Genomic DNA, 27,788 nt, shown 5'->3' on the forward strand with positions numbered 1-27,788 from the left:
GATAAAACATTCCCATCATTCAGGCTGAAAAATTAGCACAGAAACTCAAAACAGCTTTTATGAGGAAAAAAACAAAGCAAAAGGACATGGAAAACAAATACCTGCTGGAATTCCCTAAGCATTTTATTCTACACAGCACAGTGGTGAATGTCTTTCCAAAATATTTCACCATTGTTTAAAATCTTACCATTTTCATCTTTTTGATAGTCAAAGTGACATAGAGGAACACAGAAAATTTCTATTCATTAGTTTATTCAGTAAATGCCCACAATAGTTAGGGCTGGACAACTCTAAAGTCTAATCCCTGAATTCTGTTTTTCCTCTAGTTTTGTTGGGCTATAGTACTTGAACCATCATCTGCTGCCTTCCAAGATATATAAGCTGAAAGTCATATTGGAAGCTGAGTAGTGAGGTCTCAAATTGGGACTGTTAAGTAATTCAAGCATGCAAAGCAGTCGCTTAACCTAACTTACCACATAACCTCTTCTGCCATACTTAAAACACTATGGAAGTCAGAATCTGAATGAAACATTGGGAAATCTTTTTGTACAAGTCATTATATTATTTTTCCAGGAGAAAAAACATAATGGTGAAAAAGGAATATGCTAGGCCAGTGCTGTAGCTCACTTGGTTAATCCTCCGCCTGTGGATCCTGCACCCTGGGTTCTAGTCCCAGTTGGGGCCCCGGGTACTAGTCCCGGTTGCTTCTCTTCCAGTCCAGCTCTCTGCTGTGGCCCAGGAGGGCAGAGGAGGATAGCCCAAGTGCTTGAGTCCCTGCCCCCACATGGGAGACCGGGAGGAAGTACCCAGCTCCTGGCTTCGGATCGGAGCAGCGCTGGCTGTAGCGGTTATTAGGGGAGTGAACCAACGGACGGAAGACCTTTCTCTCTGTCTCTCTCTCACTGTTTCTCTCTCTCTCTCTCTTTCTCTCTCTCTCTTTCTGTCTCTGTCTCTGTCTCTCTCACTGTCTAACTCTGCCTGGCCAAAAAAAAAAAAAAAAAAAAAAAAGGAATATGCTTTACTTGTATATTAAAATCATACTAGAAGGATAAGAAATTCCTTCATTGCATATATATATATACATATATATATATATAAACATTCCAGAAGTAATATGTAGATGTGGTTCATGCATATATGTTTTTTTCCCCCTCATTTCAGTTGCCCAGAAAGGGGATGACCTGATTGGGACCAACCAGGAAAGTCAAGAAATAAATTGGAGGCAACATGTAATCACAAACAATAACACATCAACTAACAAGGGAATTGAATTGAGAAATAGACTTAATTTAACCTCACACCATATTCCCAAACTGATTATCAAAAAGGAAAACTTTTCAGGAGTAAAACCCAAAGCATGCAATATATTTCACAATGTGCATTTCCCTAGCGGTCCTGATGAGATGCAAGTATACTTTAAGAAATCTTATCTCAATAAGGAACAAGAAACCCACAGAGGAGAGAAACCCTATGAATCTGCTGAGTATGAGGGACCTCTCATTTCTAAATCAGATCTCACAATAAATCAGAGTAAACATAAAGGGAATAAAACCTATTCTTGTAAACCCTGTGGGAAATATTTTAGCTGCAAGTCATGTCATGCAGTCCATCATAGAACTCAAATTGGAGAAAATCCCCATGTGTGTATTGAATGTGAAAAAATCACTTACCAGAAGTCAGAGCTCATTAGAAATCCGAGAAGTCCCACAGGGGAGACACCTCTTGAATATAGTGAATGTGGAAAAGCCTTTAGCAAGAGGTCCATTTTCATTAGGCATCTGAGCATTCACACAGGGGAGAAACCTTATGAATGTAATGAATGTGGAAAATCCTTTGGCCGGAAGGCACATCTCATAAGACATCAGAGAATTCACACAGGGGAAAAACCTTATAAATGTAATGAGTGTGGAAAAACTTTTTGTTATAAGATATCCTTTATTATGCATCAGAGCTTCCATACAGGGATGAAACCCTATGAATGCAATGAGTGTGGAAAAGGCTTTTACCAGAAGTCGCACCTCATAGCACATAAGAGAATTCACACGGGGGAGAAACCTTATGAATGTAATCAGTGTGGAAAAGCCTTTACTCATAAGTCACTTCTCACAACACATCAGAGAATTCATACAGGGGAGAAACCTCATGAGTGTAATGAGTGTGGAAAAACCTTCTGCTTGAGGTCATACCTCGTTAGACATAAAAGAATTCACACAGGGGAGAAACCTTATCAATGTAGTGACTGTGGAAAAGCCTTTTGGTGGAAGGCAGACCTAGTTGACCATCAGAGAATTCACACAGGGGAGAAACCTTATGAATGTAATGAGTGTGGAAAAGCTTTTTGCCGGAATTCCTACCTCATTACGCATCAGAGAATTCACAAGGGTGAAAAATTATGTGAATGTAATGAATGTGGAAAAGCCTTTTGGAAGAGATCAGTATTTATTAGACATCAGAGAACACACACAAAGGAGAAACCTTATGAATGCAGTGAGTGTGGAAAAGCCTTTCGGCAGCAAGCATCCCTTATTATACATCAGAGAATTCACACAGGGGAGAAACCTTATGAATGCAGCAAGTGTGGAAAAGCCTTTCACCAGAAAGTATTCCTTATCAGACATGAGAGAATTCACACAGGGGAGAAGCCTTATGAATGTAATGAGTGTGGAAAAGCCTTTGGCCAGAAGACACACCTCATTGCACATCAGAAAACTCACAGACCATTGAAACTTCAAGAATGTAATGAGTGTGAAAAAGTCTTTTGGTGTCCGTCAGATCTTGTGAAACATCAGCGGATTCACAAAGGTGGAAAATGTTTTGAATGTAATGAATGTGGAAAGCCATTTAGCCGGAAAGAACACCTCATTAGGCATCAGGCAATTCACACAGGGGAGAAACCATATGAATGTGAAGAGTGTGGAAAAGCTTTTATCCGTAAGTCACACCTCATAAGACATCAGAGAATTCACACAGGGGAGAAACCTTATGAATGTAATGAGTGTGGGAAAGCCTTTTCCCAGAAGTCACACCTGATATCACATCAAAGAGTTCACAAAGAGAAACCTTATTAATGTATTGAATATGGAAAAATCTTTTCCTAAGGTGAACCCTGATTATGCATCATAGACATTACAAGGAGAAACATGAATCTAGTGAATGTGAAAAATGTTTTCCAGAAATTTGAGCCTCAAAAAAGCATAGAATTTACAAAGCAGGGAAACATTTTGAATACAATTAATGTGAAAAAAATTTGTCAGAATTTAGATTTGACAAGTGTGACGATAAAGCAAATAGGAGTGGAGGGAGTCTTACTGGTAGAATGAATGTAAAACATATAGTTTTCTAGCAGTGTTTATCACACATCAAGGGGCTCAGAGATAACCATGCACATGTAGAATTTTCTACCATAAGTAATTTGTTTCTGTCAGATAATTTAGAAAGATGAAAACCTGTATGAATGTAATGAAAGTAGCAAAACCTTTGTTGCAAGGCAAACATAAACAAATGTCAACACAATCACAGAAAACCCTTTGAAAATGTCATGTGTGGAAAAAGCCCTTTCCTGGAATCACCTCAGCTGGTATTAGGGAATTTATGTGACAGAATTATCCTGTGTGACAAAGACTGTTTTCTTCAAAAACATTTTGTCCTCTTTGACGTAGAATCTATTTGTGCTTTCACCTTATTTTGAATAGTAACATGTAAATGAACTGCTTCGATAAGTAAATATCCTTATCAAATATTCTGTGTCTAGCAATTATTTGAAGTGCCATCTTCAACTGCAAAGTTACTTGGTTTTTTCTGCACATGATTCTTTCCCTACCATATTCTATTTTTTATTTTATTTTACTTTTTGAAAGAGTTACAGAGAGAGGTAGAAACAGAGAGAGAGGCCTTCCACCCACTGGTTCACTCCCCAGATGGCTGCCATGGCTGGAACTGCGCTGATCCAAAGCCAGGAGATTCTTCTGAGTCGCCCATGTGGGTACAGGGGACCAAGAACTTGGGCCATCTTCTGCTATCCCAGGCCATATCAGAGAGCTAGATTGAAAGAAGAGCAGGTAAGACTAGTACCACCACCCATATGGGATGCTGGCACTTCAGGCAGGGTATGAACCCACTGCACCTCAGCACTGTACCTCCCTACCTTATTCTAGAAACCAGTGGTGTTACCCAGGCATGTCCATCTTTGGATGATGATTGTTTTATCCCCAATAGAGAATGAGTCTCTGGTCATCTCTGTGCTCATGAAATTTTGAGGCTTATTTGTGTATTGTGGCTGTTCCCACAATGCCAGAATTATATTACTCTGCAGAGTGATTTGGTGGCTGAACATCCAGTCCATCTTCCTGAGATTGATTCTCTGCCAATATTTATTACTACTCTTTTTCCTTTGTATTCTTTTTCTTTATTTTTTTTTTAAGATTTTATTTATTTGAGAGGTAGAGTTACAGTGAGAGGGATTGACAGAGAAAGTTCTTCCTTCCATTGGTTCACTCCCCAAATGGCCACAGTCACAGGAGCTGTGCTGATTCCGAGCCAGGAGCCAGTTGCTTCTTCCTGGTCTCCCACATGGGTGCAGGGACCCAAGAACTTGGGCCATCTTCTACCACTTTTCCAGGCCACAACAGAGAGCTGGATCAGGAGAGCAGCTGGTATTTGAACCAGTGCCAATATGGGATGCCCGCGCCACATGCAGAGGATTAACCTACTTTGCCACGGCGCTGGTCCCTGGATTGTACTTCCACTCTTGTGGGTTGCTCTTATGTAGTAAAATTTTGATTGATGGGACTCATTTGCCATGGTTGTGACAGTTTTCATTTTATTGAAGTTTTTGGAGGCATCTAGTAAGCTCTAGGAATTAAGGACTGCCCTCAGCACCTATTCTGCCCCCTCAAACTGCTGAAGTCCCACCCTTTTTGTATAGTTTCAGTCACTACATTCAACATGTGCACCCCAGGCATACATGGACCTGAAGCTATGATAGCTCTTAGATTTGCTTTCTTAAGGACTATGGAAGTGGGTGACACTCAAGACTTCCCTGAAACTGCCTTACTTGAATATTTGAAATAGTGTCCCACACACCAGCCCCATCCTGTGAAAGGACAATCCCAAATCTGTTACGTACCTTTTCTTCTGAATTTTTCATCACTTGTTGCTTGTCTGATTCCTCTTTTCTCTCTTCTTTGAATTCCTTCATTCTTGGACACTAGAACTTGGTGGTCCTACAATAGAGAAATGAGTACATAAATATCGCATCTTGTATAATTCTAAGCTTTTTTTAACTTCAATCCACTTGGCCTTATTATAGTTCTCACAGTGACTGGGGTTCATTTATGGCTGGTATTTGTTTCCCTTCCCTACTTAGAGAGTGCTTTCTGGGTTTTATGTCACATCTCAGCACATATCCACTCAGTATCGACTACAGATGTGATGTGTTAGCTACAGTTACCATTTCCCATCCTTAGGTTAATGCTGGAAATCAATCCTTATACCTCCATTTCTACCCATTGCCCTGAGGATCTTGTTAGTGCTAATAGTAATATGCAAATCCGATAACAAGCTAATCTTAATTTAAAAAAGAAATAAGCTTTTATGTATATTGTAAAATGTACTCTCCAAAAAGGCAAAGTAGTTATTCATTGGATCAATCCAGATTTGTCAAGCAGTCAAGAGTGCCAGGCATAAGAGTAACAGCAGTGGATAGAACAATAGGTTTACATTTGAGTGCTGCTAAACCATGCTCACAAGTAGTGACGCATGATACAGCCTCCTTCAAGGTTCCATTTCTCAAATTTCTGAAATAGTATAAACAGGATACAGGGAGTGATTAGAGGGGGAATATTGCACACTTTGCATTCATTTGGATTGTGAGGACAAAGGCCAAGTCTCATACATTCTTTCCAGATCATGAGTGGTGTATAACCCAATGTGGGCCAATTTCAGTTTCTGGCTGTGTGAGCAGACCAGCTGGTTTAGGGAATTTCAGTGAATGAGCTCTTTTTATTATTATTTTTTTTATTTTTATTTTTTCTGTTTGGTTTGTTGTGTAGCTGTTCATGAGGCTGAATCTGAATTCTGCTTTCCTTGTCCCTACATGTAGCTTCCATCTGGATCTCTTGTGTTATTAATTGGTCTTCAGTCTATAAAATGTACATTTTGCTTAGGTCAAACTTACATTCTGAATCTTTTGTTTGTCTCTGATAAAGGTCTCAGATACCCTCTCAGCACACATGACATACAATCTTACAGAAAGTACAGCCTGGTCTACACTTTGAGTGTATGCACCCAGAAATCCAAACAGGCCTTGCAAGAGAGATGTGGGCTAGAAGTTGTTGATGATAAATTTGTGCTGGCCCTTTCTTCTCTGGTTGCAAGGCGGCAGAGTTTCCAGTTATACTAGGAACAGTATGGCTTTTGCAGCAGCATCTAGGGATCCAGAGAGGGGCAGAATTCAAGAATGTGCCGTGGGATCCATGATCTTAATTAGTAGCTGTGTACAGAGCTGAGGCATAATGGGCATAGGGTTTGCTTCCCACATGCCACCATTCCAGCCTCAGATTTCCTAGCAACAAGTGTACAGCACCAGAACGTTCTTTCTCTGTCTTTTATTTTACTCTGTTTTATGCCATTTCATTTTTATTTTTTAATTATATCCTTTCTTTGAGAACCAGAGAGGGAGATTGCATTTCTGGTGGTTTGCTCCCTAAATACCCTTAAAAGCTTTGGTGGGCCTGGCAAAAGCTGTAAACTGGGAACTCAATCCAGTACCTCCCATGTTTGGCAGGGACTTGTCACCTGGTTCCTCTCAGAATTTACATTATCAGGAAGTTGAAATGGAATCAGAGCTTAAACTTGAACACAGGAAATCTGATATAGGATGTTGATATCCTAAATAGCACCTGAAACATTACATCAAACACTGCTGTTTTTCACTTGAAGTCCATTTTGTTCAAAGAAAATACCCTACTTAGTTTCCATTCTTTTTCAGTTTATTTTTTTGTAACCTAACAAATTGACCTTGAAAAATGATACACTTGAAAGAATGTGTATTCTCTTATTTATTTGTGGATATATGTTAGTTAACTTTCTTGTTTTATAATATTCAAATAAATGTCCTTTTTAGTCATACTGTTTCTGTGTGTTTTTGAAAGTGCTCTACTGGCATCTCCTAGTACTGTTGAATAATCGGCTTGTTTCACTATCCTTTTTGATACAGTGCTCAGCATTTGGTTGTTTGTAGTCAGTTAAATATGTAACCTCATTGCTCCTAAGTTTGGTCCTCTAGAAGACTAGAACCAAGTTTTTTTGTTTATACTTGTGTTTTCTCCAATTTCTTATGTCTTTGTTTTCCATTTAAGACCACTTCATGATGACTCTTTTCATATTTTTTGTATGTTTTTTTTCCTCAAAGAAACCTTCTATTTAATGAGTTTGAATTTTATTTGTAGAATTTTGGAATATAGTGATTACTCCCACAATGCCAACTTCCTACCCTGACTCCCATCACTCCTCCTCCTCCCTCTCCCATTCTGTCCCATTCTACCTTAAGATTCATGTTCAAGTAACTTTAAACACAGATGACCAAACGTATACTAAATAAGGGTTTCAGCAATTTGCATCCACCCACACACACAGAGAAAACACATTTTATATTTAATTCTCATAATACAACTCATTGATAACAGAAGTCCTGCTTGAAAAGTAAGCACACATTGACTCCTGTTGTTAAATTAACAATAACTGACACTCATGTGAAACCCAAGGCTCTTGACATTAGCTGCCAAGACTACGGAAGCCTGTTGTATCCGCAGTCATTGTCAATATTTAGGCAAGGCCATAAGCAAAGTGGAAGTTCTTCCTTCAGAGAAAAATACATCCTTCTTGATGCCACTTTCCACTGGGGTTTCTCTCCCAGAGATCCTTTGGGTAGGAATTTTTTATTTTATTTTATTTTTGCCTCAGTGTTTTGGCTTTCCATGCCTGAAATGATCTCATGGGATTCTCAGTCCAGGGTGGCTTAAGAGCCGATTCTGATGTCAGAGTGCTTGCTATTTAAAGTGATTTTAATTCTTTGGGTTGGCTTTTGGACTGCTAATCATTTTAATTCTATCTTATTATTACCAGACATGATCTTATATGATCCCCTTAACCCTTAATCCTTTGTATATGGTCACTTTTGCACTTAAGATGGCATTTTTTTCCCAGCCAGCTTAATGGCATTTGGGGCCCCATGGCAAGTTTTTATTTATTTGTCTATTTATTTATTTTAGAAAACTTATTTAATAAATGTACATTTCAAAAGTACAACTTTTGGATTGTCGTGGTTCCCTCCCACCATAACCACCCTCCCACCCACAAACCGTCCCATCCCCTACTCCCTCTCCCATCCCATTCTTCATTAAAATATACTTGTAATATCTTTATATACAGAAGATCAACTTAGTATATACTAGGGAAAGATTTCAACAATTGGCACCCGCACAGGCACACAAAGTATAAAGAACTGTTTGGGGCCGGTGCTGTGGCACAGTGCGTGAATGCCTGGCTGGAAGACATTAGCATCCCATATGGGCGCCAGTTTGAGTCCTGGCTGCTCCACTTCATGCAGCTCTCTGCTATGGCCTGGGAAGGCTGTAGAAGATGGCCCAAGTCCTTAGGCCCCTGCACCAGCATGGGAGAATCAGCAGAAGCTCCTGGCTCCTGGCTCCTGGCTTCGGATAGGCTCAACTCTGGCCATTTTGGCTAATTGGGGAGTGAACCATTGGATGGAAGACCTTTCTCCCCCCCCTCCCCCCTCCACTACTCTCCCCTACCCTCCTCTCCTCTACCCTCCTCTCCTCTCCCCTTCCCTCCCCTCCCTTCCCTTCCCCTCCCCTCTCCTCCTCAACTCTGGCCATTTTGGCTAATTGGGGAGTGAACCATTAGATGGAAGACCTTTCTCTCCCCTCCACTCCCCTCCCCTCTCCTCTCCTACCCTCTCTGTGTAACTCTTTCAAATAAATAATAAATCTTTAAAAAGAAAACTGAAGACTATTTTCACCATTAATTCTCATAGTAAAACACATGAGGACAGAGATCCTACATGGGAAGCAAGTGCACAGTGTTGATTTAATAATTGACACACTTATTTATGATGTCAGTGATCACCTGAGGCTCTTGCCATGAGCTGCCAAGGCAGTGGAAGCCTCTTGAGTTCACAAACTCTGACCTTATTTAGTCAAGGCTATGTTCAAAGTGAAAGTTCTCTCCTCCCTTCAGAGAGTGGTGCCTCCTTTGATGGCCTGTTCTTTCAACTAGGATCTCATTCAGAGATATTTCATTTGGTGTTTTGTTTTGTTTTTGCTCATTATCTTGGCTTTCCATGCCTGAGATCCTTCATGGGCTTTTTAGCCAGATCTGAATGCCTTAGGGGCTGATTCTGAGGCCATAGTGCTGTTCAATGAGTCTGCTAGCTATCCTGCTTCCCATGTTGGATGGTTCTCTCCATTTAATTCTGTCAATTGTTATTAGCAAACACTGTGATCCCTTTGAAACTTAATCCTATCATTATGATCAGTTATGAACTTACACTGTGAACTAGTAAGATGACATTGGTACCTGCTAACTTAATGGGATTTGGAGAGCTATATAGCTTTCCAGTTACAAACATGCTCCTCCCTCTCTTATTCCCTCGTTTTTTACTGACGTCTATTTTCAGTTGACTTTATACACATATGATTAACTCTTGTTAAGTAAGGAGTTTAACAAATGATAGGAAGAAGAGAAAAAAACCTTTGTCTACAGTGAATATGATGACTGTTCAAGTCATTGCTTCTTGAATTGTCAATTTCACTCCCACAGATTTAGTTTTAGGTGCTCTATTGTGACAGATCAGGAACAACTTGTGCATTTGGCACTGCCTTATTTCAGTAAGTATGATGTTTTCCACATTCATCTATTTTTGTTGCAAATGACTGGATTTTTGTTTTACCGCTTTGTAGTATTCCATAGAGCTGTGCATCAAAAGTGCCAATTTAAATTCTTTCATAGAGGTAGATGCTCATATACTTTGAGTTTAAATCTCATATCATTAAACTTTATAAAGTGTTCATTTATTATCAAATGTGAGGGAAATGTTCCACTTTGGCAACCCAACTAAGGCCAGGAGGCTACTGTAGATCTCCAGCATCACATGCCTGTATAAGCTCCTCTGAGCATTGTTAAGTTGCTGCCACTTCTGGGTGAAGTCCACAGCCATGTCTTCAGATGACACCCATAACTACAACAGCATTTATCTTCAGCATAGCAGTTCTGGGTTCACAGATTCAAAGTTCATTTTTCTGTGTGTTTCTCAGATGCTTCTTATATATTCAGAATATAAGATATAGCTTACATTGTAGTCTATATTGACAGCAGGAAAAATCTCATAAAAACATCTTGTCTCTATTTTAACTTTATAATTCAAAAATCCCAACAATAAAGATTCTCTTAGTTATTTGGAAGTTATCTTTCTCCTAATGATTTTGAGAGGAGGTGAAAATGTAATCTGTAGACATGATTATAAACACGATTGAAATAACATTTTAAATGCACTATGGAAGAAGTGTTCAATACTGACCAAAGTAATAAATACATTTTTTAAAGATTTATTTATTTTACTTGAAAGTCACAGTTACACAGAGAGAGGAGAGACACCCACAGAGAGAGAAAGGTCTTCCATCTGCTTGTTCACTCCCCAGTCAGCTACAATGGCCGGAGCTGCACTGATCCAAAGCCAGGAGCCAGGAGCTTCCTTAGAGTCTCCCATGCAGGTGCAGGGGCCCAAGGACTCGGGCCATCTTCTTCTGCTTTCCTAGGCCATAACAGAGAGCTGGATCAGAAGTGGAGCAGCCGGTTCTCAAACCGGGGCCCATATGGGATGCTGGCATCGCAGGCAGCAGCTTTACCTGCTCTGCCATAGTGCCAGCCCCAATAATAAATACATTTTTAAGAAATACATCTTTCTGTTATCAGGTTGCAGTTCCCTGAAACATCCAAGATGGTTACATGTGCATGAGTGTTCTCATGAATATGATTCAACTCAGATCAAATGGTAAAAGCACAAAGGACACAAGCCAGGTTGTGGAGCTTCACATCACCTTTCGGTGAGTGTTCTGGGCTGTGAGGAGAAATAAACGCATTAAGGCATTAAAGAAACTGATAATTGAGAATTTCTTTATATACTTGAACTAATGCAAACAGTAAAAACTTTATGTGCTGATTTTGTCAAATTATATATTCATAAGCATTCTTATGAATTCATTGGGAAAATAGCAATTTTTATATTTTTATAAATATATATTTTATAAATATATATTTTTATAAATATATATAAATATATAAATATAATTGCTATTTTCACAATAAAAGTTGTTCACTTCCTAAAATTTAAGATGTACATATTGGTGACCAATAAAATATGGTCATTACTTGAACATATTTGTATTTTAAATGTCATCCCCAGGGAGGCAAATGAGGAGAAACTGAATAAATAAAAAGAGAACAGAGACATGACTACTGACCATCAGCATACAGTTAAGAGGAAGACAAATAGGGATATTATTGTAATTTTGGAAAGGAAAAGAAGGGAAGGACAGAAATCACTACTAATTTTTTCAAAGGGCAAAACATGGAGTTTAATTCTATGCTGTGTAAATTAGCGATAGAGTTTTAACTGACACTGTAAACTAAAATTGAGAAAGGGGACAAAGGGTAGAATGGCAAGAAGGCACAGTGGGTTTGGACACATGATTTTTAAAGCTTCCGTGGTCAAATATGTGGGGATATCCAACCTGGAAAGTGAACATATGAGCAGAGAGAGGTTCCAGTTGCAGATAAAGATTTGACTGCAGAATTTCAGTGATGCCTGAGACCATCATAGTCAATAAAATGTCTTCAAATACAAACTAGGAGACAGTAGGAAAGGGGGACCATTATTGTGGCACTGTGAGTTAAACCACTTCTTGCAACACCAGCCCTTTCTGGTTCATGTCTTGGCTGCTCCATTTCCAATCCAGCTCCATGATAATATGCCTGAGAATGCAGTAGAAGATTGCTGAAATTTACCTGAGCCTCTGCAATCCATTTAGAATACTTATGTAGAGGTGTAGGCTCCTGCCTTTGAACTTATGAGTTCTAGCAACTGTGGATATCTGGATACTGAACCAGCCAGCAGATGGAAGATATCTCTGTGTCTCCCTTTCTGTCATTCTGCCTTTCAGATAATATTTTTTTTTAATAATACAAAGCAGAAAAGGAAGGAGCACAGAATCTGGAGAATAACTGTCATTCACTGATAGAGTTAAAGGAGGAAATATTAGTGGAATGGAAGAAAAGATAAGGAAGTTTTAAAGTTTCCTTCGGGGACATGGAGAAGCTCAATAGGAAATAATCTTTTAATATGAATTCAGGTTCTTTAAAAAATTATGTCAAATATTTTCATTTCATTTCTCACGTGTAGTGCGAAGTATCCTATTATATTTCATTATATCCATACCTGTATAGGGGAAAAAAAACCTACCATGATTATCCATACTGGTATTGAGAACGACTTTTCAAAAAATGTTTTTGTAAGGCTGGCGCCATGGCTCACTAGGCTAATCCTCCATCTGCGGCGCCAGCACCCCACATTCTAGTCCCAGTCAGGGTGTTGGTGGCCCAGGAAGGCAGTGGAGGATGGCCCAAGTGCTTGGGCCCTGCACCCACATGGGAGACCAGGAGGAAGCTCCTGGCTCCTGGCTTTGGATTGGCACAGCACGCTGGCCTTAGTGGCCATTTGGGGGGTGAACCAATGGAAGGAAGACCTTTATCTCTCTCTCACTATCTAACTCTGCCTGTAAAAAAAAAAAAATGTTTTGTAAGACAGATTTTAGTGCATCCTGTTTTAACGTGGTCAATCATGTATCTTAGGTAAATTAATCCCCAGAGAAAGGACAGTCTCTTTAAAAATGAAACTGGTAAAATTGGATATCCTCACAAAGAAGCATTAAGCAAGACCCCTACCATACACCTTGTACAAAAGTCAACTCAAAATGGATTAAAAATCTAAAGAAAATATTGTATATGGATGAAATGGTTACTTTTCCATTCAATTATAGGTGATGGTCCTTGTCTATAGTCCCATTAAACTAGGCTCTTTTCGTTTTTTACTTGTTTAAACAAATTATTCTGTGAGGTATTAAGGCTATTTTCTATATTGTAAATTAATATATTACAGCAAAAACTAAAAAATAAAGAAAAGTGGAAGGAGGATAGGAGTGAGGGAAAGATAGAGGGAGGAAGAAATGGAATATTATCGTGTTCTTAGACTTCTATGCACAAATTCTTTTGAATCTGTTAAAAACAATGAAAATTAAAATGAAAAATGAAAACCAATGAAATCCTGGAAAAAACATTATTGATTAAAAATATGAGCAATAACATCAGATAGGCTTGTTTTCAAATTCCAGTTTTGTCACTGATAATGTGTGTGTTTCTATGCAATATATTGTTTCTTTCTAAGCCTGAATTTCTAGACCAGGAATCATGGTTAATGGCAAATATCTCAGTGAACATTAGTGAAAATTTTATCAGGTAACAATTACCAGTAACAGTGCCTGACACAAATTCATGACTCATTTACTGAATATTTTCATGTGTACTCCACTTGAAGTTATTTCTCAGTTGAATATAACAGAATGTTTGATATTAACATCAAAAGACAGTAAGATTAAAAATTAATTCTCTATTACAAAAGTATTCACAGTCAGGAAATAAGTTGAAATATTATTCAAAGTTCTTATTCAGGTCAAAAATTTAATAAAAGATATTTTGAATTGCATATATGTGTATGTGTGTGTATTGTTGTGGAAGCAATGAAAAAGAAATTATCTTTTTTATAATGAAGAACGGATCAAAATCTCAAATGTGGTCTGTTAGGCTGCTCTTTAAAACTAAGTCAACTACGAAATAAAGAAATCATTTTGAATATATTTCTCCCTCTTTATCTCATCGCAGCATCCATAAAATAAATTAATTAATGAACACATAATAAAAGGAATGTCAGGCATTTATAGCAACAGGTAATGAATCTTCTTGAGAAGACTATATCAGATATTACAATTGTTAATTTTGGCTTTGACTGCCTGTGCCTTTGGGGTCTTTTCCAAGAATTCTTTGCTGGTGCCTATATCTTGTAGGCTTTCTCCAATGTTCTCTAATAAGTTGATGGTGTCAGGTTATAGATTTAGACCTTTAATCCATGTTGAGTGGATTTTGGTATAATGTATAAGATAGGGGTCTTGCTTCATGCTTCTGTATGTGGAAATCCAGTTTTCCCAGCATAATTTGTTGAATATACTGTACTGGCTCTAGGGAAAAAATTAGTTTTAGCTCCTTGATCAAATATAAAGTGGAGATGTTTGGATTAAATTCTTTTGTTTCTGTTCTTTTCCATTGGCCTATCCATCTATTTCTGTACCAGTACCATGCTGTTTTGTTTATAACTGCCCTGTAGTCTGTCTTGAAATCTGGTATTGTGATACTTCTGGCTCTGTTTTTGTTGTACAAGATTGCTTTAGCTATTCAAGGTCTCCTGTTCCTCCATATGAAGATCAGTATCATTTTTCTAGATCTTAGAAGATGTGTTTGGTATTTTGATTGGTATCACATTGAATGTATAAATTGCTTTTGGGAGAATGAACATTTTGATGATATTGATTCTTCCAATCCATGAGTATGGAAGATCTTTCCAATTTTGGTATCCTCTTCTATTTCTTTCTTTAAGATTTTGTAATTCTCATCACAAAGATCTTTGACATCCTTGGTTAAGTATATTCCAAGGTATTTGATTTTTTGTAGCTATGGTGAATGGGATTGATCTTGGAAGTTCTTTCTCAGACTTGACATTGCCTGTGTATACAAAGGCTGTTGATTTTTGTGCTTTGATTTTATATCCTGCTACATTGCCAAACTCTTCTATGTGTTCCAATAGTCTCTTAGTAGAGTTCTTTGGATGCCTTAAATAAAGAATCATATCATCTGCAAAGAGGGATAGTTTGACTTCTTCCTTCCCAATTTGTATCCCTTTAATTTCTTTTTCTTGCCTAATGGCTCTGGCTAAAATTTCCAGTACTATATTGAATACCAATGGTAAGAGTGGGCATCCCTGTCTGGTACCAGATCTCAGTGGAAATGCTTCCAACTTTTCTCCATTCAATATTATGCTGGCCGTGGGGTTTTCATTAATTGCCTTGATTGAGTTGAGGAATGTTCCTTCTATACCCAATTTGCTTAGAGTTTTCATCATGAAAGGGTGTTGTATTTTATCAAATGCTTTCTTGGCATCTATTGAGATAATCATATGGTTTTTCTTCTGCAGTCTGTTAATGTGGTGTATCACATTGATTGATTTGTGAACATTGAATCATCCCCACCTACCAGGGATAAATCCCACTTGTTCTGGGTGGATGATCCTTCTGCTGTGTTGTTGAATTCTATTGGCCAGAATTTTATTGAGGATTTTGGCATTTATGTTCATCAAGGAAATTGATCTGTAATTGTTCTTCTCTGTTGCAACTTTTTCAGGTTTATGAATCAAGGTGATGCTAGAAAGAATTTGGGAGGATTCCTTCTCTTTCAATTATTTCAAATACTTTGAGAAGAATTGGAATTAGTTCTTCTTTAAATGCCTGGTAGAATTAAGCAGTGACTCCATCCTGTCCTGGGCTTTTCTTTGTTCAGAGGGCCTTTATTAACTGTTTCAATTTCTGACTTGGTTTTAGGTCTGTTAGGTTTGCTATATCTTCATAATTCAATTTAAGCAGCTTGCATGTGTCCAGGAATCTGTCCATTTCTGATATATTTCCTAGATTGTTGGCATACAACTCTTTGTAGTAATTTCTGATGACTTTTTATTTCTGTGGTGTCTGTTGTTACATTCCCATTTTTATCTCTAATTTTAATGATTTGGGTCTTCTCTTTCCTTTTTTTGGTTAGTTGGGCCAATGGTGTGTCAATTTTGTTTATTTTTTCAAAAAACCAGCTCTTTGTTTTACTGATCTTTTGTAATTTTTTGAGGCTCAATTTTGTTAATTTCTTCACTAATTTTCATTATTTCTCTTTTCCTTCTAGTTTTGGGTTTTGTTTGCTGTAGTTTCTCTAGATCCTTGAGGCATAGTAACTCATTTATTTGATGCCTTTTCAACTTCTTGATGTAGGCATCTATTGCTATATACTTTACTCTTAACACTGCTTTTTCTGTTTCTCATAAGTTTTGATATGTTGTGTTGTTATCTTCATTTGCTTCCAGAAAGCTCATGATTTATCTTTTGATATCTTCCATTACCCCCTATTCATTCAGGAGCATGTTGTTTAGTCTCCATGTGTTTGCATATCCTCTAGGGATTCCTGAGTTGCTAATTTACAGCTTCATTCCATTGTGGTCTGAGAAGATGTGTGGTATGATTTTTATTCTTTTGAATTTGTTAAGACTTGCTTTATGACCTAGTATGTGGTCAATCCTATAGAAGTCTCATGAACTGCTGAAAAACATGTGTATTCTTCATCTGTGGGAAGAAAAGTTCTGTAGATATCTGTTATATACATTTGGTCTATAGTTTCAATTAAATCTGCTGTTTCCTTGTTGATCTTCCTTCTGATTGATCTGTCCAATCTGAAAGTGGAGTATTGAAGTCCCCCAATGCTGTTGTATTGGAGTCTAATCTCACTTTAAGTCCCTTAACATATGTTTTAAATAGCCTGCTGCCTTGTAATTAGGTGTATATACATTTATATAGTTACATCTTCCTGTTGAATTGATTAATTTATCATTATATAGTGCCCCTCTTTGTCTCTTTTAACAGTTTTTGTGTTAAGGTCTATTTTGTCTGATGTTAAGATAGCTATGCCAGCTCTGTTTTGGTTTCTGTTGGCAGGGAATATCTTTTTCCAACCTTTCACTTTCAGTCTGAATGCATCTTTTTGGAAAGATGTGTTTCTTGTAAGCAGCAAATAGATTGGTTTTGTTTTTTTTGTGCGGGCCAGCCGCACCAGTTGAATGGAACCTAAGGGAGGGAGAAAAACTGGAAAGAGGGACAAGAGATCGCAGAGAATGGAGCCAAGACAACAAGGCTGATCAAGGCTCCTTTATTCCAATATCTTAGTGGTATTTATACATAACCAGCACAAAGAAGCACAAAGAAGCACAAAAGATAACAACATACATAAGCACCTTATCGGGGCCTTCAGTGGCCCAGATAATTTTCACAGAGCGTTCTTGATTATCATCCTCCTTCAGGATGTCATCCTCCTTCAGGATGGGAATATGTGACTTTCTTATCTCAAGAACTCCACAAGCCAAGACTGGCCTTGATTTATCCAAAGGCTGCCTACAGTTTTTTAATCCATTCAGCCAGTCTGTGTTGTTTAATTGGAGACTTGAGGCCATTTACATTCATTGTGACTATTGATAAGTAGTGATTTTGTCCTGCCATTTTTCCAAAGATATTTCTAATATATACTTTGAACTGCCTTTTTTATTTCTTCTATTGAATTCTTAATTTCATTTTGATTTCCCTTCAATATCTCAATTTCTGTTCTGTTGAATCATTCATTTCATTTTGATTCCTCTAAGATTTCATTTTATTGAGAGAGATTTTCTTTCATGTCCTGCATGCATTTCAGTAGTTCATGCATTTGCTTTTCATTACTTCTAAGTTCTTATCATCAATTTTTTGAATTCAATTTCTTGCATTCTATCTCATCATCTTCATGTTTTTTAGGAACATCATGTTGTCTTCCTTATTCTTGTTTCTTGGATTGTTGTGTTTGTTGTTTGGCATTTGAGGAGATACTCATTGGTTTCTTTTTCTGCTGTGGCAGCTTTTATCATTGTGCTATGACTCTGTAGATAAGTGGACTGTCTGCCTTCATTGTATCTCTAGAGGCTTGTGGTGGATGTGGCCAAAGATCTCTGTTCAGTTCTTCAGGATTAAGGATATACCCAGGTATGACATGGCAAACTCTCTCTCTCTCTCTCTCTCTCTCTCTCTCTCTTTTTTTAATCAGAAGGGAAGTCATTCTGCTCAGCTGAGCTCTTCTCCTTGATGGTTATTAGTCACTGAACGCTAGCCCCAGTGGGTATAATATTCATCTGTTTTGTCCCAAGGACCACACAAAGGATCTGTGCAGTCCTCAGTGTAAGTTCAGATTCTCCTTCAATGTCTCTCACCAGGTAGTCTGGTCCTCCTAAGCTGTGGCATCTCCTAGTGAGACTTCTCAAAGTCTCAGGCAGATCATGAGTTCTCCCACACATCCTCAGCTTTTTTTTTTTTTTTCCACAGTCCCAGTTCACAAGTTCCACACAGTCACTAGGTCTTAGCCTCCTGTTGTTATTCCCCACCAGAGTCAGGTTTCTCCACTCAGCTGATTGTCTGCCACAGACATGAGCTGGTACAGCTATTACTTATGTCTAATATGGTGCCTGCTCTTTCGGCTTGTATGACTTTAAAAGGTGAGTGGAGAGAAAGAATCATGTCTGTACCATCCCCCCCCTTTTTTTTCCTCTCCTCTAGTTAGGCTGGTGTATTTTCCCCAAAGGGCTTCAAGCCTCATTCCTGATAGGCTCTTCCTGCCACTTTTCCACCAGTGTCTCAGGATACTGAGGTCTGGTCTCACCTCACTTTCCATCTGCTCGAGTCTTGAGCTGTGGGTGCCCCTGCCCCCCCATGTAGGTCCACCGTGTCCCCTAATTACAGAAGACTTTCCTCTGCTGTTTTTTCCCTAACTATTCCCTGAGACTACACACTCTCCCTTTTATTAAACTGTCTTCTCCTGGACTAGATCAGTAAGCTCCCTCCTTATCCCACCATCTTGGAACCTTGCATAGAAGATCCCTTTCTGATATAATTTTATTTTATTTTTTTTGATAGGCAGAGTGGACAGTGAGAGAGAGAGACAGAGAGAAAGGTCTTCCTTTGCCATTGGTTCACCCTCCAATGGCCGCCGCGGCTGGCGCGCTGCGGCCGGCACATCGCGCTGACCCGAAAGCAGGAGCCAGGTGCTTCTTCTGGTCTCCCATGGGGTGCAGGGCCCAAGCACTTGGGCCATCCTCCACTGCACTCCCTGGCCACAGCAGAGAGCTGGCCTGGAAGAGGGGCAACCGGGACAGAATCCGGCACCCCGGCCAGGACTAGAACCCGGTGTGGCAGCGCCACAAGGCGGAGGATTAGCCTAGTGAGCTGCGGCGCCAGCCCCCTTTCTGATATTTTAATCACCCAAATACTTTCCCACTTCCTTTGACAACCTCTGTGTCTTCCTTCTAACTACTATAGGCATAAGAATTAGTCTGATGACTTGGCTAGCAGCTGAAAGTTATGATGAAATTAGAGGTATGGGAATAGCAGTTAATATAAGGATCTTCTGTGTCTGCACCGAGTAGCTCACAGATACACACTTTGAATGTGCAGGTTCAAGTCCCCACTGGAGAAATCAACAGTAAATAAGCTAGTTTTTTTTACCTGTTGGCCTGAGTTTCCTCATTTGGAAAATAGGTGTTATTAAAGTCTTATCTCCTGGGGCTGGTGACTGTCAATTAGATGGTGCATGTGAATGGCTGTCCCAGTGCCTTGAATGAAGTCAGGTCCCAAATACCATTAATATGACCAAAAGCAAAGAGAAAACTCACGAGATGCTAACTTCTATTCATTCCATAATGTCTTTATGAACAGCTGAACATTCTCACCACAAAGTAGTAGAGAATTGATTTCACTGGTCTCTTTGACCACATCACAACCTACACCCATTCCTTTGCTCCACAAACCTATACACGCAAAGTACCCTGAGACGTAGTTATTCTCCTGGTTAGGACAATCTTGTCATAGACTGCCCTAATAAAAACTTGAAACCCTAAAAAATAGCAGCCTGAGCTATTGTAACAAATATTTTAAAGTTCCTTTTATATTAATGCAGTCCTTTATAGTTTATTAACCATTTTGACCTATATTCATTTAATGGAGATCAAGGCAGAGAAGGCTGCTGGCTGAGAAGTGATCAGTTCCAGAGGAAGTGATACCAGCAGCACTGGCACTGTGGCCATAGAAGATAGGGCTGATAAGGATCCCATTCCTCTTCCATTCCATTTGCTCCCACCTCTCCTTAGGATAGAAGCAATAGGTTTGTTTTATGAGGCTAAGGGATCAGAGACATGGAAAATGGGGGAAAAGGATTTAAAATTAACCCTATATTTTGTTTGTTTTTAAGATTTATTTATTTGAAAATCAGAATTATACAGAGAGAGGAGAGGCTGAGAGAGAGAGAGAGAGAGAGGTCTTCCACCCACTGATTCACTCCCTAATTGGATGCAACAGCAAGAGCTGTGCCAATTTGAAGCCAGGAGCCTCTTCCAGGTCTCCCATGTGGGTGCAAGGGCCCAAGGATTTGGGCCTCCTTTACTGCTTTAAGTCCATAGCAGACAGCTGGATCAGAAGTGGAGCAGCCAGTATTGAATTGCCACCCATAAGGAATGCCGACACTGCTGGCGACAGCTTTACCCACTACACCATAGCACCAGCCCCATATCTTTTGAATCTTAATATGTATGATATCTCACTTTTTATTATTTAAGGTTAATGTATTTTAAAGATCCAAATTATTTTCTACTCTGAAAAATTCATTTGTTACCACGATGATGAATACTGCAGATGTAAGTCCTAACCTTGCTCACAATTCGTTTCTTGGTGTTTCCAGGCCTTTTGGTTCTTGGCTCTCTTTGGACTTCTTATTTCTGTGCAGATGCAGATTATCAGAGACAGAGGTTGCATAGAAGTTAATGTGACACACCTATTTGCTACCTTCCATTCTCCACTAGGGGCATTTCACCTAGAGGGACCTCAGACCCATATGAATGTCAGACCATAAGGTGTCCAGAGCCTCCCCCTACAGCTGCAGACAACATTGCCATTCCTTCCTCTGCTCTTTCTGCAACAAGGGTCTGAGCAAGTCTTGCAGGGCCAATGCAGGCTAGACTTCTGTAGGTGTCAATGGATGTCCAGTATTGAATGATCAGCAGTGTTGGGCCTCTCAGGGATTTATAAAGACCAAAGCAAATTATCAGGAATACTTTCCAAGTAGATTGCCATGAGAGTTTATATGGTAGTTACCATGATTAGAAGAAAGATTGAAAGAAAATGGGACTGCTGATAAAGGACATGATATACTACAAGAGCCTCTTCTCACTGCTAAAAACTTACAGGAGATTGAAGCACTACCCCTCCAGGAAAAGCATTAATATTGATATGTGTTTATATATAGCTGGGGATGAAATAATTTAATAGACCAATTATTTTACACAACTGCTGGGAATTTAAAATGGTAATGTTGCTATGAAAAATAATATAGCTGTTCATCAAAAAACTGAAAATAATAATACCATATTTCTTCAATATATTGGATACATGGATATTTCTAAATGTTCTTGAACAATAGAATTAAAATATAAGTTCATTTTCATGAGAAAATCTTGAAATCCATGAAAATAAGAAATCAAAAGGTGCATGAAATTGTGTCATAAGAAACTGCATGGATTTGAAAATTTTTGCACCAAAATAAACATATTTTTAAACTCAGCTTCTCAGCAAGTATCTTAAAGTATCATCATATACTAAAATAGATGGAAGGGGCTGGCACTGTGGACTAGTGGGTAAGGCTGCCGCCTGCAGTACCAGCATCCCATACAGGCACCAGTTCATGACCCAGCTGCTCTGCTTCCAATCCAGCTCTCTGCTGTGGCCTGGGAAAGAAGTATAAGATGGCCCTAGTTCTTGGGCTCCTGCACCCATGTGGGAGACCTGGAAAAAGTTCCAGGACCCTGGCTTCAGATTGGCACTGCTCCAGCTATTATAGCCATTTGGGGAGTGATCCAGCATATGGAAGACCTCTCTCTCTCTTTCTCTCTCTCTGTCTCTCTTTGTCTCTTTCTCTCTCTCTACTCCCCCTCCCCTTCATTACCTTTCAAATAAAATAAATTATTTTAAAGTCATGAGAAAATGAACTAAAAGATTAGCTTATTTTGTTGCCAAAATTTAAAATCCAGGGAAACAAAGGGTTCAGAAAAAAGGTTTTGTGAAACATTATGAATTGTTATGTATAGATTTAAAGGTTTTTCAGCATAATAGACTTATACTCTATTTCTATTTTTTCATGAAACTTCAGAGTACCCTTTTGTATACAACACAAAATGATAAATCTAAAATTTAAGGAAAGTAAGCCTCATATTCAATCTGTCCCACAACGTTTGGGAGCTGCTTTCCTATCATCCTTGTGATTTCTCTGACAGCAGAGTCTCCTTGTGGTTATGAGTAAATCAAATTTAAAATTTGGATCCAGGACTTCATGAAAAATCATGGAAAAATCATGTGGTTCACTATGCTAATCCTCCACCTGCGGCGCCGGTACTCAGGGTTCTAGTCTTGGCTGGGGCACCAGATTCTGTCCCGGTTGCTCCTCTTCCAATCCAGCTCTCAGCTGTGGCCCAGGAGTGCAGTGGAGGATGGCCCAGGTCCTTGGGCCCTGCACCTGCATGGGAGACCAGGAGGAAGCACCTGGCTCCTGGCTTCAGACCGGTGCAACACACCAGCTGTAGTGGCCATTTGGGGGGTGAACCAATGGAAGGAAGACTTTTCTCTCTGTCTCTCTCTCTCACTGTCTAACTCTGCCTGTCAATTAAAAAAAAAAATAAAGAAAAGAAAAATCATGGAAGGACTCACTGCAGTCTTACATCTCCAAGCACTTGGTAAATGATTGCAATAGTATGGACTCTTCTGAGTTGCCAGATTGCTTTGAAAATATGTGAAGAAAGCCTTTGTGTTTGTTAAATTTCCAGGAGTGGCAGCAGAAAGCATCATACCCTGGATGGCTTTGCACAACACACATGCGCTGTATTCCAGTTCTGGAGTCTGCAGGCCTGATATAAGGCTCAGCAGGGCTAGCTATTTCTCAGAGCTGTAGGGGAAAATATGCTCCAGGTCTCTCTCCTAGTGCCACATGGGTTACTGGCAGTCCATGTTGTCCTTGGCTGTAGACACATTACGGTGATCTCTGACTTCACTTTCACATGGCACTCTGCATGTGCCCATGTATGCCTGTGACTCCATTTCATAAGGATATCATCCATATCAGATTGTGTCCCACCATGCTCTAATATAATCTCCCCCTAACTAATAACATAATGACACTCCTACCAAATAAAGTCAGTCTGTGTCATAATTTCAACACAGAATTTGAGTGTTAGGGGGCACAACTCATCCTTGGTGGTGACTGTCCCTTTTCTGATCTATCTTTCTTGTTTCAGAAAAGTTTGAAAAATGGAGATTGAGGAAGAGGAGCATCTCCTTACACAGTTGTAGTAGTATCCCATAGTGTACACATCCTGTAATTTCTTCATCCAGTCTTTGGTTTATGAGCATTTAGGTTGATTCTATGTCTTATGTATTGTGAATTGAGCTGCAATGAAAATGGAGGTGCAGATAGCTCTTTTGTTTACTGATTTCATTTCCCATGGGTAAACTCTGAGGAGTGGGATGACTGGATCATATGGTAGGTCTATATTTAGATTTTTGAGGTATCTCAATACTGTACCCCATAGTGCCTTTACCAGTTTACATTCCCACCTAAAATGGATTAGAGTACCTTTTACCCCATATCCTCACCAGCCTATGTTGTTTGCTGATTTCTGTGGTTGAGGTGAAACCTTTATGTAGATTTCATTTGCATTTCCCTGAAAGCTATTGATCCTGTTAATTTTTCATATGTCTTTTGGCCATTCGGATTCTCTCTTTTGAAAAATGTCTGTTTAAATCCTTTGTGCATCTCTTAACTGGTTTGTTTTGTTGTGGTGGAGTTTCTTGATCTTTTTGTTGATTCTAGTATTAATCCTTTATCAGTTGCATAGTTTGTAAATAATTTATCCCATTCTATTGTTTGCATCTTCACTTTCCTGTTTCTTTTGTAGTACAGAAACTTCTCAATTTGATGTAATCCCAGCTGTTAATTTTGGCTTTGGCTGCCTGTGCCTCTCAGGTCTTTTCTAAGAAGTCTTTGCATGTGCCAATGTCTTGCATGGTTGCCTAAAAGTTCTCAATTAATTTGATCGTGTCAGTTCATAAATTTAGATCTTTAATCCATGTTGAGTGGATTTTTGTTTAAGGTGTAAGGTAGTGGTCATGCTTCATATTTCTGCATGTGGAAATACAGTTCTCTCAACGGCTTTTGTTGAAGAGAGTGTCCTTGCTTCAAGGATTGGTTTTAGCTCCTTGGTGAAATATAAGTTGGGTGTAGATGCTTGGAATGATTTCTGAAGTTTCTCTTCTGTCCTATTGGTCTGTCCATCTATTTTTTTCCAGTACCAGGCTGTTTTGAATATAACTGCCTTGTCGTATGTCTTGAAATCTTGTATTGTGATGCCTCTGGCTTTGTTTTTGTTGTATAAGGTTGCTTTAGCTGTTTGACATCTTTTGTGCCTCTGTATAAATTTCAGCATCATTTTTTCTAGATCTGAGAAGAATGTCTTTGATATTTTGAATGGTATCACATTGAGTTTGTAAATTGCATTCAGAAGAATGGATATTTTGATGATATTTATTTTTCCAATGCATGAACAGGGAAGATTTTTCAATTTTTTATCTTCTATTTCTTTGTTTAATGTTTTAACATTCTCATTGTGAAGATCTTTGACATCCTTGGTTAAATTTATTCCAAGGTATTTTATTTTTTCTGTAGCTATTGTGAGTTGGATTGAGATAATCATATGGTCTTTTTTCTTCAATTTGTTAATGTGCTGTATCACATTGACTGATTTGTGAATGTTGAACCATCTCTGCATGCTAAGGATAAATCCCACTTGACCCTGGTGAATTATCTGTCTGAGCTGTTGTTTGATTCCATTGGCCAGAATATTGTTGAAGATTTTTGAATCCATGTTCATCAGGGAAAGTGGTCTATAGTTCTCTTTCTCTGTTATATCTTTTTTCTGAGTTTAGGAATTAAGGGGATGCTGGATTCATAAAAAAAGTTTGGGAGGATTCCATTCCTTTAAATTGTTTTCAATAATTTAAGAAGAATTGGAGTTAATTGTTCTATAAATGTCTGGTGGAATTCAGAAATTCAGCAGTGAAGCCAGGTGGTCCTGGGCTTTTCTTTGTTGGGATGGTCTTTACTACTGATTCAGTTTCTGTCTTGGTTATGGGTCTGTTTAGGTTTTCTATGTCTTCATTGCTCAGTTTAGGTAGGTTGTATGTGTCTAGAAATCTATCAATTTCTTCTATGTTTCCCTCTTTGTTCGCATACAGCTCTTTGTAAATGCCTTCTGATGATTATTTTTATTCTGTGCTGTCTTTTGTTACATTTCCTTTTTCATCTCTAATTTTATTGATTTGGGCTTTCTCTCCTATTTCTTGGTTAGTTGGGCCAAATGTGTGTTGATTTTGTTTATTTTATCAAAAAATAACTCTTCATTTTGTTGATCTTTTGTATTGTTTTCCTTTGGTTTCAATTTGTTTATTTCTTCTCTAATTTTAATTATATATTTTCTTCTAATAGTTGTGGATTTTTCCTTTTTACTGTAGTTTTTGTAGATCCTTGAGGAACAGAGAGTTCATTTACTTGGTTCCTTTACAATTTCTTGATGAGGTAACAATTGCTATAAACATTGCCCTTGGCACTGATTTTGCTGTATCCCACAAATTTTGGTATGTTGTATTGCCATCTTCATTTGTTTCCAGAAATTTTTTTTGATTTCTCCTATGACCCACTGTTCATGCAGAAACATGTTGTTCTTTCTCCATGTGTTTGCATATGTCATAGAGATTCCCGAGTTGTTGATTTTCAGTTTTATTGCATTGTGGGCTGAGAAGATGCATGGTTTGATTTCAATTGTTTTGAATTTGCTGAGACTCACTTTATGGCCTAGCACATGGTCATTCCTAGAGAAAGTTCCATGCACTGGAGAAATAAAAGGCTCTGTGGTTATCTGCTAGGTCTATTTGATATATGGTGTTGATTAACTCTGTTTTTTCCTTGGTGATTTTCTGTCTGGTTGATCTATCCATTGCTGACAGTGGGGTATTGAAGACTCCGCTACTATTGTATTTGAGTCTCTATCTTCCTTTAAATCCCTTAACAATTATTTTAAATATTCATGTGTCTTGTATTTAGGTGTATATGCATTTATAATAGTTGCATCTTTCTATTGAATTTATCCTTTAGTCATTATATAGTGTCCTTCTTTGTGTCTTTTAACAGTTTTTGTCTTAAGGTCTATTTTGTCTGATACTTGGATGGTCATACCAGCTCTTTTTTAGTTTCTGTTAGCATGGATTATCTTTTTCCATCCTTTCACTTTCAGTCTGCATGTGTCTTTGTTGGTAAGGTGTGTTTCTTGTAGGCAGCAAGTAGATGGGTTTTCTTTTTTAATCCATTTAGCCAGTCTATGTCTTTTAACTGGGGAGTTGAGATCATTTACATTCAGTGTGACTATCATTAAATATCATCTTTGCATTACCATGTTTCCTGAATTAGTCCTGTTTGTGTATTTTGGATTTCATTTGTACTTTTGCTGGATAATTTTCTGCATCTTCTTTTGTAATGATGTCCCTTTTCCTGTATTTGTGTAGCATATCATTGAGCATCTTTTGTAGGGCTGGGTGATTAGTTACAAATTATTTCAATTTCTGCTTATTGTGGAATCCTTACTTCTTGTTCATTCATAAATGAGAGCTTTGCAAGGTAAAGTATTCTGGGTTGACAGTTTTTTTTTCTCTTAGGACTTGGAACGTGTCTCGCCATTGTATCCTTGCCTGTAGGGTTTGTGATGAGAACTCTAGGGTGAGTCTAATTTTTGTTTCCTCTGAAAGTGATTTGTCATTTCTCTCGTGTAAATTTTAAGATCTGTTCTTTGTGTTTCACTGAGATGAGTTTTGCTACTATGTGTTATTGTGAAGTTCTTTTCTGGTGATGTCTATTGGGAGTTCTGTGTATTTCTTGTACATAGATGTCTCTTTCTTATTCCAGATTGTGGAAGTTCTTTGTCATTTTTTCATTAAGAGGGCATTGTAATCCCTTCTCTCTTTCCACACTTTCTATAATTCCTATGACCTGTGATTTGGTCATTTAACAGAATCTCCAACAATGACTTTTAATTTTCTATTTCCTTTTTGTATTTAGTCTGACTGTATTATCTCCAGAAGTTTCTCTTCTAGTTCTGATATTCATTCTTCTATCTCATCTATTCTATTGCTAAGACTTTCTACTGTGTTTTTCATTTGGTTTATTGAATTCTTCATTTCCAGTATTTCATTCTGGCTTCTATTTTAAATCTCAATTTCTTGGGAGTGCTTTTCAGTTAGATTATTAATTTGTTTCTGATAGCTTATAGGTAATCTGCTATTAATTTTCTGAATTTCTTTTATGACATATACTCAATTTCTTTAGCCTCCATTATTGAGAATTTGTATTTTTCCTTTAGTGAGTTCATTGAATCTTCTTTATTCTTACTCAGGATTTTTCCTTTGTTCTTTGGCACTTCTGGTTAATTTCTGATTGATTTTATTTTTAAATTGATTTCCCTCTGCTATGAGCTGCTAGGTGTCTGTGTGTTTTAAATGGAGGCACACAGCTGCCCCCCCCTCCCCCCGATCCCTTTTTGCTTCTAGATCATGATGAAAGCAGGTACCAGGGCTTTGGTGCACTAAGCCCTGCCTACTGGGGCCAGGCTCACTTCTCACTGAAACAAGCTTGGG

General features: G+C 38.4%; 1 protein-coding gene across 6 annotated transcripts in view; it reads left to right on the forward strand.

Moving 5' to 3' along the window:
* Positions 1–27,788, forward strand: part of LOC100354896 (uncharacterized) — a 147,012-nt gene that overhangs the window by 42,456 nt on the left and 76,768 nt on the right. For 2 of the 6 annotated variants that reach the window (XM_089325970.1, XM_070068629.2), the window contains one exon: positions 1,162–8,705. The exons of 2 other annotated variants lie outside the window; for them this stretch is intronic. In XM_089325970.1, coding sequence (XP_089182096.1) covers positions 1,162–3,068 — 1,907 coding nt within the window. In that variant the 3' untranslated portion in view covers positions 3,069–8,705. Of the gene's footprint in view, positions 1–1,161; positions 8,706–26,813; positions 26,875–27,788 lie in introns of those variants that run through there. 2 more of the 6 variants (XM_089325971.1, XM_089325969.1) reach the window with 2 other exon arrangements.

This window comes from Oryctolagus cuniculus, chromosome 2 (assembly GCF_051225735.1).
Source record: "Oryctolagus cuniculus isolate XC-2025 breed Fujian yellow rabbit chromosome 2, ASM5122573v1, whole genome shotgun sequence".
NCBI classification, from domain to species: Eukaryota; Metazoa; Chordata; class Mammalia; order Lagomorpha; family Leporidae; genus Oryctolagus; species Oryctolagus cuniculus.